At 39.2% G+C, this 16877-nt stretch overlaps 2 protein-coding genes across 2 annotated transcripts; both read right to left on the bottom strand.

The window, feature by feature from the left end:
• Positions 1-276: 276 nt before the first annotated feature.
• ndufa4l2a (NDUFA4 mitochondrial complex associated like 2a) lies at positions 277-5771 on the bottom strand. Its single transcript, XM_078254618.1, has 4 exons — positions 5548-5771; positions 2086-2171; positions 1126-1186; positions 277-968 (listed from the first exon to the last, which is right to left on the bottom strand). The coding sequence occupies exons 1-4, from the start codon at positions 5590-5592 to the stop codon at positions 912-914; spliced, it is 249 nt and encodes an 82-aa protein (XP_078110744.1). The 5' UTR covers positions 5593-5771; the 3' UTR covers positions 277-911.
• Positions 5772-10524: 4753 nt separating this feature from the next.
• Positions 10525-16721, bottom strand: actr5 (actin related protein 5). Its single transcript, XM_078254615.1, has 9 exons — positions 16326-16721; positions 15099-15337; positions 14735-14904; positions 14251-14468; positions 13802-13966; positions 12696-12800; positions 12326-12465; positions 11877-12009; positions 10525-11474 (listed from the first exon to the last, which is right to left on the bottom strand). Exons 1-9 carry the CDS (start codon positions 16707-16709, stop codon positions 11142-11144), a joined length of 1887 nt encoding a protein of 628 aa, XP_078110741.1. The 5' UTR covers positions 16710-16721; the 3' UTR covers positions 10525-11141.
• Positions 16722-16877: the final 156 nt, after the last annotated feature.

Below are 16877 nucleotides of genomic sequence, written 5' to 3'. Positions count from 1 at the left end.
CACTGATCAAAGGCACATGGCTGCTGTCACACACACTGGTGCATTAATACAAACATACACACACGCACACACACTACTAAATGTGGTCATAGAAGCACCAATCAGACTGAAAAGTGGCAGCTGCACTGCCAACAGATGGATCTGTTCCATCAGAGTTACTGATTGTGTATTTTTATCTTAGGGTGTGGAAAAAAAGATCTGTATCTGACTCAGTTCCATGCAGGTGGTTGAGCACAGTCACGGTGCAGGTTGGCTACAAACACTCTCATCCCAACATGAAACTGACAGTTTGTTTATTGAAAGAATCCAGTCCAGTTTATGCATTGCTGCCTTTTTGTATCATAACTTACACAGTAATTGTTGAATTTAGTGGCTGCTAAACCAACAATCATGTGCCAGTTGAAAAAAAAAAACAAACATGCATTTGGATGCATGCATTTTTCAGATGTGTTTTCCACCTCTGTTCCAGGCAGCTGTTTGTCTCAATTTATTTTTGTGCAGTCTCCAAACAATTAGCAGACTTTTGAAGCTTATTCGCATAATCCACTGCAGCTTTTAGGAGAAAGATAATTAATTTTCATATCTTACAGAGGTGAATGGAAACTGATAGATGCCCGAAACAATCAAAATAATACAGTGACATTTCTAAAACACAGCAGCATGGTTAACAAAACAGTTATCTATGATGTACAGTATCCCTTAATTGTATTAAATTGGCTAAGAAATGCTATACCACTTGTCTGGTGCAGTGGGGAGTATGTGCATATGAGTGTCATATCTCTCCTGCATAAGTGTAATTATGTAGAAATACTACATATTCAATATCCTTCAGGATATTTTACTGACAGTGAGACGCGAAAGGGGGGAGTGAATCTGATCTGGTTTGAAAGAGGAGGAGGCCAGTGAGAGAATCAAAACTCAGGTCCATCTTTCTTCAGGTTTTTGTAGTCGGTGGTAATGGCCACAAACTGCGGAAGAAGAAGAAAATCAAACTGAGTAGAAGCTTGATGCTTGAGTTCTGTATCCAATCTCACATACAAACAGAAATTTACCAATCAAATTACAGTTAGAACGTCATCCCAGTTTCCTAACAATGAATACTTGTATACTTGTGTGTTGCATTACCTTGTACTGGTATGTGGGGTCAAGTTTATTCCATGGCTCAGGGTTATTGGTCTTGTTCCAGCTAAACACACAAAGAAATAAAGACCGAATTGGGATAAGTTACAGTACGCTCTTTGGGAATCTGATATAGCCTACATGGAGAAAGTTTTTTCAGACCTAGCACGCAACTATTTATCCACAAGTGATCTGATATACCCCTGAGATCTGCTTTGTTTAATCCCTGCTTTGATAGATGACACATAATAAAAGAAAAGTACCTGAAGGTAACCGAAAGTTGAGGGTAAGATTCAACTGTTAAGCCACCACCTGAACACTATTTCTAATCATTTCACTAAGCGTGTGAGGAATCAAGCTGCAAAGAGACAAGACAGTGCACCATCTTGTGAGCTCTTGTTAGAAGCACTTAGCTGTGTGTCTTGTTATTGGAGTATCATTAATTAATTAATTAATCAACAGTTTGGATAGCAGCAGGAGGAGAGGAAGTCCAAGCAAGAGGCGGCTGTAGGAGGGAATGAAAGCGAGCTGGGATCCCTGCAGTCAGCATCAATCATAAATCCATCTGCTTATAGAGTGTAAAAAAAAATTTCAGGATGAAATTATAAGAGGAAGAAAGGGCGTTTAATTAGCCTAAAAGCCATCATTTCTCTGTTTACACATCTTAATAATGATATATATGGTGGTGTACTCCATCATGTGACCATAGGGGGGTCATTGATTCTGCTTCAGAAACTGTAGTCTAATTGTCCTGGCTTCTGTAGGTGATGCATTTGATTATCTGATGCTCAGTCTTCATTATTGACAAAATACTGATGTTTACATCATCTAACAGGTTACTGTTTTGTTAGTTAACAGCTCAATACAGCCACGAAACTCATCCATGAAAGGGAAATCTTTGTTTTAACAAATATCATATTGACATATTATATATTGTCTCTGTTGCATATTATCAGAGGTCCTTACGTGACATGGGGTCCTTTGGCCAACCGGATCAGATACATAGATGCACCGCCCATTCCCAAACAGATGAAGAAGAACTGGGGGATGAGCTGCCGATAGAGTAAGATCATCAAAAGATTTTTTTTTATTATTATTTGATTCATTCTGAATTTGATATGTGCTGCTTATAAATGACAAGAAAACCTGAACCTTTCACAAGAAGACAACTATCTCAATTACAACTCTCAATAACTTGATAGTGGTTAACATTACGATTCCATTAATCCATAGTGTGTATACAGATACCGTTTACAGTTTATAGAGAAGTTAACTGTCAGAACATTGTGATTGTTGATTTGTGATTTGGTAGAATTTAGTTTTTCTATGATCAGCTGGCTGCTAACCAAGTTAGCAACTATACTAGTTGTCTGGAGCTGAGATGTCCCAGGTTGAAAGTATAATTTATTGTCATTTTCTCCGTATACAATATTTAATATACAGAGGAACAAAATAGTAGCCGCCAAACACAGTACAGTGCAAGTTAAGTTGAGTAAGGTGCAATAAATGACTATGTTGCCAACACTATAATACAGTATTCTAATAAATGTTTATACATTATTATTTATATATATATGTACTGTTAAGATAACTGTTGTGTATTTTTCTCCTTTTACGTTTACTGTTGTTGACATTATGTGTATGTTCAAAGGATTAGTTACTACCCTGTACTTGCAATGAGGACTTAATGTTGAGCTGTCACTGGTGAGACATTGTTTCTTCCTTGCATGATCATTGGAAATGTGTTTAGCTATAGCTGCTTTGCACTTACTGTACATGCATAATGAGGGCAGAAGAGTTAAAGTGCACCACCTGCGCACTTGAGAAAGAAAAAAAAAGATTTGCTGGTCATTCAAACCAAAGTAATGTCTGCTGGAGAATAGCCTGTATACATTATGTTAAGCAGATATTATATTGATGAAAAACAGTAACTCCTTTTCTGCGTTGCATCAGCCTCTGTCAGCTTCAGCCTTATGACTGCTGTCACTGTGTTCGCTGAATGTCTCAGTGAGTATGCAAATATAAACGCATATAGATTCATTAAAAAAGAGCAGATGCAGCTTTTTTTTTTACCCCACTTTTTCAACTGGGAGAAACTCTCCGCTGAGTCATATGCCAACCATCAACAGTAACACCAGGGCAAATATGAACTCATTCACATTCCAATTAAGTGATTTTAAATTATACTCCATAAGGTCTTCATAAAGTAACGGCTGTCTTTGCTGAGATTTACTGTAGCCTAGTCTTGGACCAGATGCATACTTTATTTGTCACTCCCAGTCTGCAGATTATAGTTACTGTAACAACTCTGAGGATTAACAACTGCCCTGCTTTAACTCATCCCAATGAGCCTGCTGTGGGTGTTTGAATGTTACTTTTCAGATTTAGATTTTACACACAATAAACGTGCTAAACCTGTAAGATACAGTGCATTTAAACATTTCAGATGTCTATGAGTTGTTCAAAGTTCCACCAAAGTCATTTCTTCTCTTGACTTCTCACATAGTTTCATTTTAATAAATGTTTTTGAGGCCCAAAAAGGTAAAATCATCCGATGTTTAACAAAATAGGCAAAGAGGATTTCAAATTTGAGTAGCAGGACTTTATATTACAGTCATGGATTTGATCATTTAACAAAACACTTTTTTCTGTCAGCTTAAGATCTGCAGCAACACGACTGAATGATCATAACATCTGTCTTTAATTCTGTCTGCCTGTCAAACTCTGTCTGTCTGTCCATCTGTCTGAGTGTCTCTCTCCCATTCAGACTTGTCTCTGCCTCTCTCCATCTGATTAACTCACTTTCTACATGTGTGACTGTCTATCTGCTTACACCACACTGAAATCATTCACATATTCCAATCACTACTTACTTTGAGCTCTATGTTGGTGGAAAGTAACTAAGTATTTACTTAGTAAAGTACTGGAATATGATGCATTGCTGTAGATTAAACTACCCGACAGTACATAAAGTTGTTAAATGACCACAACCATTAACATCTACAGCAGTAAAATGCAACATACACATTAATGATATTTTCAATGTTGCACCCACCCATCTTACCTTCTGTCTGTCTGTCTGTTTTTACTCTCTTCATCTCTATCTGTCTGTCTGACTATCTGTCCATTTGTCTGGCTGAATATCTCTCTTTCACTCTGACTAGAATCAGAATCAGAATCAGAAAGGGTTTTATTATTAAACTTCCTGACTCTCTGTCACAGTCTGTCTCTCTATCTGTCTTTCTGTCCTGACTGTTGTAACTTGATCAAGGAGCTTTGGTGGAGTCTCACAGGGATTTGCTCCCTGCAGCTTCCCTTTGCCCCTCTCTCTCTCTCTCTCTCTCTCTCTCTCTCTCTCTCTCTCTCTCTCTCTCTCCCTCTCTCTCTTGGGAGGACAGTGATGAGAAGTTAAAACTCTGTCACTTCACTCTCTGCAGATGCAGAAATAATCCCATGCCCTGTAGGGACTTATATTTTTCGAATGTATTTTATTCCTTAGATTTTGTCAGTTTAGATTTAGGAGGTTTTAGTTTTTTACAGTAAAGATCGTGGGTGTTTTTAAAGTCTTAAGTCTCTCTCAGTTTGGTTTTAAATGAGAAACTGAAGGAACTAAGATTTGATGAGACAAAATTAGACTTCTGATTGCATCAATTAAACCACCAACACTCTACAAACCCTGCAGGCAATCATCAACTGTGTTTGCTACTGTATTTTATTGACTAAAGCTGAATCAGCTAAATGACATGTACACTAAAGCTAGAACCTAATCAATGGTTTAGCCTAGCATTCTACTGTAATGTACAGTATGTTAGGCTAAATTAATTGTGCTTTCACTTTCTTCATAAACCATAAATGAAAACATTAATTTTAGGAGGATATTATTCATATTATAGTGATGTCATAGAAGACAGAAATACAATACAATTGGGTTAGTAGCCTATTAGACAATCCTAACCTGAATCTTAAAGAATTCTAAAGCCTAACCAGGGATAGGGCCTGCAAATTAGCTTCAGCTTGTCCATCTGTACTGCCTCTCAAAATTAAATAAAAAAACAAATAAAAGACTGAATAAAAAACAGAATAAAACAGATCCACTCCCGGTAAGACCTTATAAAAGGGACTGCAGGTGTCATTTAGCTTCTACAGTTAACCCAAATGTATTTACAATAATGTGCACACAGAAAAAATTACATTACAGGATTCCATTTAGAAGCACGTCCACATTTTAATAATTTTCATGTTAATTATTTAAGTTTAAAATCATTATTTTACAAGCACAATTCAGAAAAATGAACCATGCAAAGAGGTTGTTGTTCATTTCAGCTCAAACTTTAGCTATACGTTAAAACATTTTTGGATATGAAAGTTGCTGTCACTGACATTAAATTCCACAAAGAGACAAACAGTTAAGAGATAAAGATTACTTACGCCAGGGTGCTTCTTAGCATGCTCTACTGCTGTCCGAAATATCATTGCTCCAGTTTACAGAAATTTAGAAACAATTAAAAAATAAAATGATACACAGTCAGTGTTTCAGGTCCTTGTTATCCACAGGCAGCCGTGCACAGACAGGATTAGACCTGTTGCTCTCTGCATGTGGAGGGAGAGGAGGAGGAGGAGGAAAAAGAGGTCATTATCATCTGATTATAGCTACTTCTGCTGATTACACTGTGCTGGACACTGTGTAACCGTTTATATTCAAACAATACGCCTTCCTCCATGTAAATATTCATTAAATATCCAGGTCAAAGACATTTGATGCTCATATCATGATGTTCAATCAGAAGAAGTTGTGTAAGCTCCTGCAGAGAGCTCAGAGGCTTTTTCTCCCTCATTTCCTTTACTGCAGTTTAAAGACTTTTGACCCTTTGGGAGCTGACTGGAGTAAATGGAAAAGCATACAAACACTGTGTTCCTTTAAATGCCACTGGGGAATATCTATATTCTGTGGGACTTCTTCAGTTGCCCAAATAATATCAGTAAGATGTATACAGTAGCCTACGCATCCCAAAATACACAAATCAACTGGAAGCTGCGACACCAAAGAGAAAGAGAAGATCCGCATACAGCGTTCAATTCTGATCTTCTCTTTCTCTTTGGGGTTGGAAAGTAGCTGCACTTTTTGTGTGAGCATAATCTATTTCTCAATAATGAAGTTACACAAATGTTCAGTTAACTATTGGTCAGAACAAATAATACAAACGATAATGAATTATATAAGAAACATTTACACAGACTTGTTTCATGATGCGTTGATACATTCAAAAACATTCAGGGAAACTGTCCCTTTGTCTTCTAGTTAATGACCTGGCCGGTGATCTTGGCATTTAAAGTCAGGGACACTCTAAAAATAAACTCACTAAAAAATAATGATGTACCACAATCTCCCCGTTTGTACCTTTTAAGGACTTTTCAAAAGGTCAATCTCGCAGTGAATGACACACACAGATATCTATGATACACATAGAGACATTGAGAGTTTAGAAATATAAAATATAGCAATTCAGCTTGTTGACCATTCATTGCAAAATAACTCTTATGCAGCTGATCTTTAATATCTTAGGGAAACTAAAGGGAAATTGTCCAGCTTGGAAAAGATTAGCTCTGTATAATTTATCATCTAACCCCAAAGAATAAGGACAAAAACACAACATGGTGATGCCCAAAGAGCAAGATAAAGACCTTTACATTAAGACTTAATAATTATTAGTTCATTTTGAGTTATTAAACTCACAGGATATGTCTTTTAAAGATATTTGTTAACAGATGAAATTTTAGTCTTGTTGCATAATCTCTCTCAACCCCCCCAAAGTGATTATACAGTATAAACAAACAAAAACTTGCAACCAACAGAGGTTAGTGCAACAATGCTTTTCTCTTATCAAAAGGAAACCTCCCAGTCTGTTTATTGGATCATGTCTCAGATCCATTGCACTCCAGTTTAATTGGAAGTTAAAACAAATACAATTCAATTTGGCACATGAGCGCTTCACTTTCAACTTCGCAGATGTGTCACTACCTCCCAGACACCACACGTCTGTTAAGGAAAACATACATCTTCATAATACAGCTTTTAAGTGGCTCTGTTGCCAGAGTGACAATCATTTGCAAAACTGAAGCTAGGAGGTGGTTCATTATAATGGCTTTGGCCCTGGATGAGGTCTCTAATCCAGTGTGAGACAGGGCCATCGTTGGACCAGGTGGACTATTCATTGGACAAATAATAACATTATTCTGAGCACCTTCAACCAGTCTTTCACAGCTGCTTTAAAAATCTACATTTTCAGTATGAAACACCGACTGTATGGCTCTGAAAAGATTGTATTTGGATTCAAGTCACTTACAAAGGATTCCGACACGTTTTCACAGTGTTAAGAACAATATTAAAACATCCACAGAAACTTCAAATTTTCATGTAATCAAAGCTATGGATAGAAATGCACTGCTTCAGTATCTCGCTATTTCCTTCCTCAAAGCTCCGCAGCAGTAGAACACATGTAGGTGGAACAGAGAAGTGGATTATGCTGCAGTAATTATTATTTTCAAATGTTATTAAAATAATAGCATGTTTCTTTGGATATTTCGGTACTTTTTTTCCACTGCTTAAATCTCTCTTCTTTGTGAAAGACACTACAAACCTTTAATGGCCACTTCATACTCAAATGATTTTGAGTGAAATATCCCTTTAACAGCAAACCATGTAAACAATAGGCTACATGAAACAGTACCAAGGTATAATGATTGACGATACAGAGACAGCGGCTTGTCACAAATTGTCCAGGCAGGAGATACCAGGTCTGTTGGGGTCATTCAGTTTATTATATTGAAGGCCCAACATTGGAGACTAGATTGACAAATGCAGGACTTTTACTTGTAATGGAGTATTTTATGGTGTGATATTTGCAACTTTTACTTCAGTAAATTATTTAAATACTTCTATTGCTTACTTAAAGCTGCATTTGAAAAAGAAAAAACAGAAGTAACAAATCACCCAGACCCAAAGAGCTTCACCGGGAAGGTATCATGCATAGTAGGTTCAAGCTACAGCCCAATTTCCACTCCCAAATGTGCAGCTGCTCCAACTAAAGAGTTATAAACAAGGACATGATCTCTCACAGGCTTCCCACCATCGGAAACAAGCCATCTATGTTAGATAGTCTGCAAAAGTTTTGATCCTGTGCAGAGTGAAGAGAAATGGGAAGAAGCCTGGAGATAAATAGCAGGGTTTTCTGCAATAAAGGTTTTATTGGACATTCAACATGTCTTCACCTTATGTAACTGTGCCAACACGACATCCTGCCAACAGGCTATTTAAAACTCTGTAACCATGTAGAGGGAACTAAACAAGTGGATCATGTTAATGCCTCCAGAATTATTTAGAATCTGTGACAGGCTCACGTTTTACACAGGAAAAATAAAATAGGATTGTCCAACCATTAAAATAAACCTCACTGTGCATCTGTCACATCACTAACTCTGGGTCCTTATTTTCTCCTCCCCTCTGATCCTGGACTGTGTAACATGAGCCAACACCACCTGCAGAATCCCTTGAGCTTCGGTAGAGAATTTGTTTAGAAACCCCACCTAATGATGAAGTATATTGGTCTGAGCAGTAAATTTGACTTGTACATGGCTGACATCTGGCAAGGTGGTAGAATTGAGCACAGGGCAGGTGAAAGCAGGTATGAACAAGGATAAAAGTGGGCACTATGACCACCCATCACGTTTTTGAGCTACAACATATCCTGAATGGTTTAGAAGAACCAAGCCACTGTCAACGCAGCTCACAGCCACATAATATTGTAAATATCAAATGTGTCTTTCTCAAAACCTTAGATCAGTAAGCTTTATGAGATTGTTACCCTACTTGTTTATGGTGTAAAACAAATCAAAATCCACACAATGGCATCCCCATTAGCTGAACACAACGTATGGACATGAAAATGTGGGAAACACATTTTCCATTCTCTTTTTTGAGTTGCACCTGCAGTTTTTAAAAAAAATATATCATTAGGAAAGCCTTGCTGGAATTCAGTGTAGCCATAGAAATAAATCCTGTTTACTTGCTTTTACATTACATACAATTGTTGTTTTTTTCCCCTTTTTAATCCCTCTTGTTTTTTGAGCCATTTTTGCCACATTTGAGCCAATCACCTGGCAGTCACAGGCCTGTGTTGGCTCCGATTAGCCTTGCTCTGCGTTGCTGCTGTGTGTGTGTGTGTGTGTGTGTGTGTGTGTGTGTGTGTGTTCGTTACTGCTGCTTGAGCAGAAACAGAACTGGTGGATGGTTTGAACCTCAAGCTGTGGCACAGTTTAACACCACACAATGCTATTAGATGTCTGCTGGGTTAATAATGTGGACCAACAAGAAACAAAACAGTACAGCACAAACACCTGCAAGACACCTGACAGTTCTTCACTGAGAGTCAGAGCCTTTAAATCTGTACAGTACCTAGAATCAAAGGTCCCTGCTGTCACATGATCTGGTGAACAATAGGCTGATTAAAGTGTGAGTTTTTAGATTAGTAGGCTTGACATAAAGTACATTTTGTTCAACTGGCACTCACAGAAAACCACAATATCAGTTATAGCATTAATGAAAACCAACAGTGAGAATGCGTCTCTTTTTAAAGCTGGCTGACAGCAGACTTTGCTGCTGTACTCGCATAAACCAGCTTCTCAGAGTAAGTTTGAAACTCTCGGCTTAAAGAAAATCTGCACGACATAACTGTAATTGAGTAATCATAGTCCTCAGTCTAATTATGTTGAATAATAGATCTGGTACTGTGGATATGCTCAGTTGCACTGTAGAGGTTCGACTAGATTTTGTGTTTCTCTGTGCCATCTAGTGGTGTAAAATGTATTTTGCAAACATAATCACGTATGCTGCATATAAAGGGTCAGTTCACCCAAAAACAATAGGTTTGGAGACATATGTCTGAACTGAAAATAAATTATCAATTAAATCATTAAATTAACAATTTTGTTAATGACTTATCATTTCAGTCATTTATAAAGCAAAACTTTCTCTAGTCACAGCTTCTCAAATGTGAGGTTTTGTTTCTTGTCTATTTTATATCAGGTAAATGTTTAGGATTTAAACTGTTGGTCATACAAAACAAGCATTTCCAGACACTCTGGAAACTGCGAGAGAAAAAAAACATGTTGCTGTGGCAAATATTTGGACAGATAAAACTATGGGCATAAAACCAAAACTATCTGCATGGATAGATACAACTAGTGGTAGGTTAGAAAATGTGTGTGTGTGTGTGTGTGTGTGTGTGTGTGTGTATAACTAATGAACTACAAATCCTTTGTAGAGTGACTGTTTATCTGAAACCAATGGCCTCAGACAGCTGCCAGCAGACTTCTTTTTCAACATGCAATTCAATCAAAAAACTGCTGTTTCCATCAGTGAAAATATTTATATTTTTTAAAAACATACAAACTACTAAATTACATTTATATAGTAATACAAAATATTCCCACTAGAGCTTTTAAGATCATTCCTTTGATGACCATTCAATATGAACGGTCTCTTGTGGTTTCCCCAAAGCATTATGAAAATAAAACAAAATTGTATTTCCAAAACAGTCAGAAAAGTTACAAAACACAGGATACCAAAAACAAATAGATGAAGATTGAGAACAGACAGGAAGTACATTTCCATTCAACATTTCTGAATGATGCCTTAGTTGGTTTTTGGTACATAAAAGAACACGCCCATGTCTTAACAGCTACTGCTAATGTACCTTATATTTCTGAGCTTATAATGTTGTTTGGTGGTGTATTTCTTAAGATTTCCACAGAGAAATGCCTAATAGCAGACCACAATGAGATATGTTATTTGCAGTTACAATCTGGTTTTGGGCAGGACCACCTATCTGAATCCTCAACGATAAATATAAAGTTTTTTTTCAGTCCCTCAGAATCAAAGAGCAAGGTCTTCTTTACCTCTGACTGAATGCATCACATCTGCTATAATTCATTGAACATCAAAGGCTCATAACGGAGATCCCAGTTTAGGAGGTAACCATAGAAACATCAGTAGCAGCAGGAGAAGAGGAGGGAGCCAGGGCAGACGTAACCGTGGTGACGGCAGCAGAAGCTCCGGTCAATGTCAGTGTTGGAACAGAGGGCTCGGTGGGGCGAGACGGAACTGGTTTGGCGATTTTCATGGGAATGAAGACATTAGAGGCACAGTGCTCGCTCAGGTACTCGCCTCCTTTCTCCTCGTACTCCTGTCTGCTGATCCACCCCTCTGCCGCTCCTCCCTCTCCACTAAGTGGATGTTCCAAAGCCCAGTCTCTCGCCCCGTACCAGGCATCCAGGCTCGGCCGAGACGCAATTGTCACCTGAGAACCAGTCAGTCAGAGTTCAAATGTATTTTCAAGATTGCATCTGGAGTATTTGGGCAGTAAAGCTTGGGCAACTGGTTTCCCTAGATTTTTTGTTTTTTCTCTAGCTTACATGGACACCCTGCAGAGACCAGGGTATAACTGTAATTTAGGTACAGAAATGGATCATTTGTGTTCTGTCCAAACAAAAACAGTAATCAGAACTATCTGGAAGGGCTTTGAAACTCAACTTGCCATTCAAAAGACCCTTTTATTTATCCATTTCTGCTCAAGGAGCTTTGTTTCTGCTAGCCATCCACTCCCGTTCATGGATGTATTATAAGACCCGCTGTATGTATATATATATATATGTGTGTGTGTGTGTGATGATAAAAAGGGTTTTACAAAAGGACCTTGTACCTTAAAGTGTGACTGGAAGGGCCTCATAGCCAGCAGCTCTCTCTCCACTCTCTCCTTCATCCCGGGGTACTGCATGTTCCCTCCTGTCAGAAACACATTGCTCACCAGCGCCTCCTGCTGCTCTGGTGTGTACCTGTATGTGGGATACTGATTCATCAGTTTGACATGTCATTTTCTAATATAAACACAACTTAAGATAATATGAGAAGAATTGTGATTAAGATGCTAAAACCAAAATACAGTATTTGTGTTATAAAATCAAATGGTTTCAAACTTTCGCAATCCATGTGTTTGCATGATTTCATTAGCGTGTGGCTATGTGTTTATATGCAACGTACTATATATGCATATATATATATATATATATATATATATATATATATATATATATATATATATATATATATATATATATATATATATATATATATATATATATATCTCATTACCTGGCCAGGACGTACTGCAGAGTCTCCATCAGTCCCATCTGGTCCTCCCCAGTTGGCGAGGGCTGGAACAGGATCTCTGGACACCGCAGACGCTCCGTCCCTACAAACAGCTGGTGGTACTCTGCCACGTTGAACACGGGCTAGAGACAGGATCAAAGTACATTTACGTTTAATATGTGATACCAAATTTCTCAGCTTATAAGTAAAGTTTACTAGCTTCCTTACTGTTCTGCCACACAAACATAATACAGGATATAAAAGTTTTTCTAACACATTCTGCCACACAGTAAACTGGCAGATAACTCCCTGCACAGCATTAATGAGGGTCTAAATATCTGTCTGGGAAGCTCAACTGTCTCTGTGCCACTACCTGAACCACATTAGCAGGTTTTTCTGGCAGCGTGTCCTCAGAGAAGTCAGGATCCATTAGCGCCACTCCGTCTCCCTCGTCCATCGGCTGCTCCAGCTCAGACACCTGGCAGAGAGCAACAGAACAGCCTCAGGCTTCACTTCAGCTGCAGCACACCAACTGTGGTAAACAAGGACGGATCCCTTGGAGCCCCGCAGCACATCCACAGCGATGACATGCAGACCTAATTCATTACTGGTGCATTGTGAATGTGAACTCAGCTCAGTGGCTCCTAAGTTGATCAGCTGATGTCATTACTTTTGTGGAGAATACAATATAGTTTGTCCACTTGGCTTCCTTATTACTGTTTGCATCTTATAGCATGCAAGTACATACATGGAAAAACACTGCTTATATAACACTGCTATACACACGTTATTTATATTCTAGCATTTATTAATGAAATAAGATTTTAAGATTTTTTTATATATATATAAATTATTTTAATATAAACTACTCAAAAAAAATATCTGTTGTTTACATTAAGTGATAGCTAGTCTATATCCCCGATGGTCCACTGCCGCAGGAAATTCCGCCGGATGCATGTCTTTTCGCCGATGTCCGTTTCCTTTCACTTTCTTTGTGTCGGAATTTTAAACTCCGGTGGATGTATGAGGACTATGATTAACTGCTCCTCAGAATTCTGCAGGGTAAACCCAGACAGCTAGCTAGACTATCTGTCCAATCTGAGTTTTCTCTCGCAAACTTTTGAACGTACACGTTCGACCAAAACAAGTTCCTTCCCGAGGCTATTTTGCAGCGGCTCTGTGCGGAGTTTAGCGCCGCCCATGACAATTGTGATTGGTTTAAAGAAATGCCAATAAACCAGAGCATGTTTTTCTCCCGTCCCGGAATGCTGTGTGAACTAGCCAGACCCTCCTCCGCAGCGCTGTGGAGCAAGGTCTGGCAAAGCGAGACTAAGTGATAGCCAACCATAAAAAAACTTTTGAACTATTCAAATGTTTTGCCACACACAAAGCCTCAAAATGTGGACAAAGCACGTACAAGACAACAACAAATCAAGCTTCCCTGATTCTGTTTCTCTGACTTGGTGGACTGATACCCACCTCAGGCTTTCCCTCTGCTCCGTCGCTGTGCAGCAGTTTCTGCCTGCCCTGCTCCACAGCCAGCTGCAGCTTGTTGATGTACGACTGCAGCTCCTCGGCCGAGTCCATGTTGAGCTCCACCAGGCTCTTATGAAACTGATCCAACAGGCCGTCCTCCAGCAGCTCCTGCATACACACAAACTCTATGATCACTGTGCAGCACGGACCAGCGGTGTTTTAGAATAAAACCAAAGATCAAACATTGGATCAAAAATGTAGTGAAAGCGTTTTATTTTGGATGTTATTATTGGAGTGAATACACAAAATTCCTTAGAAGAACAATTAATGGTTTGTCTATTTTTTTATTATCAGATCTTTCCTACTGTATATTAAATCTCAGGACATAAATATATAAATGCCATCTGAAAAACCTAATGAATAAACTGTAAATGATAAAATAGGCCCCTTGCCTGCACTGCCATAAGTCTGTCCAGCCTCTCCTGGTCCTGCAGCAGCTTCTCCTCCCGGCGGCGAGCGTTGATCTCCTGAAGCCGTCGAAGCTGCTGAGCTCGTCTCTCCTGCCTCTCCTCCACGCTCACACAACCGCCCGGCACTTTACCCGAGAAGGGAAGCTGCATACGGTGAACCTCCCGCTCATAAAACTCTGGGCTGCGCCACTTTTCCAGCTCTGTGGAGAACACAACAAAGAGGGAATGGAAAGTAAGAAAAAAGAAAGGAAGAGAGGGGTTGCATGCATCTCCACGTTGTCTTCTAGCTTCTTTAGTCTGGTTCCACCTGCGTCCCCACCAGCCACGAGGAGAAAATTCATGTCTGTGTGGAGTTTATTAATGTTACTTAAGATAATGATTCAAAAACTTAAACAGAGTTGTGAACTTGCCCAGAGAAGCTCTAAGTGTAACATTATATATGTATGTTTGCACTGACATAATGTACCTTCATGGTAATCCACAGCAGTGTAACTGTGTTCATGCAGCAGTTCCTCCACGCGGCTGAGTGTGATGGCAGCGAGGTGACCTGGGTATTTCAGCTGGAGGAGGCGCTGCAGATAGGACGCTGCCTGACTCCCAGCCACGTTCACACGCTTACAGTTCACCGCATCAAACCTTGAATCAAAACCATATCAAAATTCGACTCTACACAACAAACTGTGCAAAATGGGTGTATGATTTCACTCAAGAGAGTCTACAACAATCAGGAAAGACCTACAGACAGGAAAAGCATCTCTAAGATGATATTAAATAAACACTGATATGGCAAATACAACACATAAGTGTTATCTGTGTCTGTGAATCCTCACCTGCCGTTGATAACAGGCAAAATGTGTGAACAGTGGTATCCTGAGGACAGAACAATGCCGGTATGTGGTGGCTGGAGTTTCCTTCGAGTGTTATTGTGGTAGAAACTGTACAAGCTGTCCACGCCATAGGAGACGTACGGTACACGGTAGCACTCAAACAGCAACTCTGACATCATCTGCCGACAGTGCAGCGGGTTGCAGGGCGCCTCTGTCAGCACAATAGGGTGTGCCACACTGCCCTACAAATGCATGGAGAAAGTAATGCTGATTGATCATCTGTTTGTCATGATGAGTTAGTCTGGCATTGCATATAAAATGGAAATGGATCAATATTACCAGCCTGCATTACTGTTAATGTAATTAAAACACACCTAATTTTGCTACAAAACACTTGAGGCTTCTTTATTTATTTTAAAGATTTTTCTCTTCATGATCTGCTCTTTCCTCCTATCTATAGTCTACGATATTATTGTTATTTAACTGTAGCCTACTTTATGTTTTGTGTATATAGTGTATACCATGTGTAACTTTTATACATTTCTGTACACTTGAGCTGACACAACTAGCTGATTAATCCAAAAGTTGATGAATGGGTACACTGATCAGCAAAAGTTTTAAATATATTTTTATATATTCTTTGTCCAGTGTGATAGCAAACTCCTTGTCTTTGAGTGATGGACTGTTGAAGATGTCATATCATGCTCTGGGAAGTTGTAATAGGCATTATTTTATATTTTATAGACAATTAATCAGCACAGCAGATTTATCGTTGATGGAAATCATTACTAGCAGCTTTACTTTACTGTCTACTTGTACATGTAGCCTATCTTAGTATTGCTGTACTTGTTCAGCTCCGTCTTAGATTGCTTTTTTAATATGTTGTTGATAATTTGGAATAAAATCTGATTTGATTTATGCAACACTAACCCTGTTGATATGTGCTAACTGTTCGGTCTAGACTGGGTTATGCAGAGCCAAATGAGACCCAGGAATATAACTGTAATAAAAATAAATCTGTCCCAATCTATTTTGAAAAGGCAGTAATATGAAAAGGAATTAAATAATCAAGTAGATGAATTAAAATGTAACCCAAGATCACGTTTTAGTGCGATCTTAGAGAAGAGGAGAAGACCTAGACTACTGGAAACACATTTGCTGGCTGATATAAATGTTGGCACCAGCGGACACATCAGTTACATCCATCAGTCACCGCCCATCACCACTAACCTCTGAGCTGATGCCCAGGTGAGTAAACACATAATCGAACATGAGCTCCTGGATCTCAAAGTTGACCGCCACGTTTCGGTCGAACTGGCTCTTCAGCAGCCACCGCAGAGGTTCCAGGTTTGGGATATCGTTACCGATCTGCGTCTCGCTGCGGGCGGCCCCTCTGCTGCGTGCCGCCACCGACCTGAAGAGCAGCAGCGGAGAGTCAAACTCCGCCGCTGGAGCCGCCCAGCCAGCCCGGGTCTGAAAGGAGCCGTTATCTATCACTATAGGGACCGGTTTAGGGGTCAGACACCGGCCTGGGAGTTCAAAAATCGGGTCGGGAGAGGATTTGCAGTCCTGAAATGAGAATATTTGATAGACCGATTCTTGTTTGGAAGCCATTTTGAAAGTGAGTCACTGCAAAATACAGCCGAGTGGAGTCTCGGTGTCGCCGACTTATAGTTCCCAATATATATCTATCTCCTTTTTACCACCAGAGGTCGTACTATCATCTATGTGTATATCTATGGGCCTTTATATGTTCACACTAAGAACTTGATTTAAATTTTA

This window comes from Sander vitreus, chromosome 7, assembly GCF_031162955.1.
Source record: "Sander vitreus isolate 19-12246 chromosome 7, sanVit1, whole genome shotgun sequence".
NCBI classification, from domain to species: Eukaryota; Metazoa; Chordata; class Actinopteri; order Perciformes; family Percidae; genus Sander; species Sander vitreus.
This window is presented reverse-complemented; position numbering and strand designations above follow the sequence as displayed.

Excerpts from the sequence above, each read along its gene's own strand:
- ndufa4l2a (XM_078254618.1), bottom strand. The coding sequence starts at position 5,592 with ATGATATTTCGGACAGCAGTAGAGCATGCTAAGAAGCACCCTGGC. Across the intron at positions 2,172-5,547 it reads ATGCTAAGAAGCACCCTGGC|CTCATCCCCCAGTTCTTCTT; the intron begins GTAAGTAATCTT and ends CTCTATCGGCAG. Across the intron at positions 969-1,125 it reads ACCCCACATACCAGTACAAG|TTTGTGGCCATTACCACCGA; the intron begins GTAATGCAACAC and ends CTTCTTCCGCAG.
- actr5 (XM_078254615.1), bottom strand. The coding sequence starts at position 16,709 with ATGGCTTCCAAACAAGAATCGGTCTATCAAATATTCTCATTTCAGGAC. Across the intron at positions 14,469-14,734 it reads TGCTGTGGATTACCATGAAG|AGCTGGAAAAGTGGCGCAGC; the intron begins GTACATTATGTC and ends TGTTCTCCACAG. Across the intron at positions 12,801-13,801 it reads GAGCAGAGGGAAAGCCTGAG|GTGTCTGAGCTGGAGCAGCC; the intron begins GTGGGTATCAGT and ends GCTCTCTGCCAG.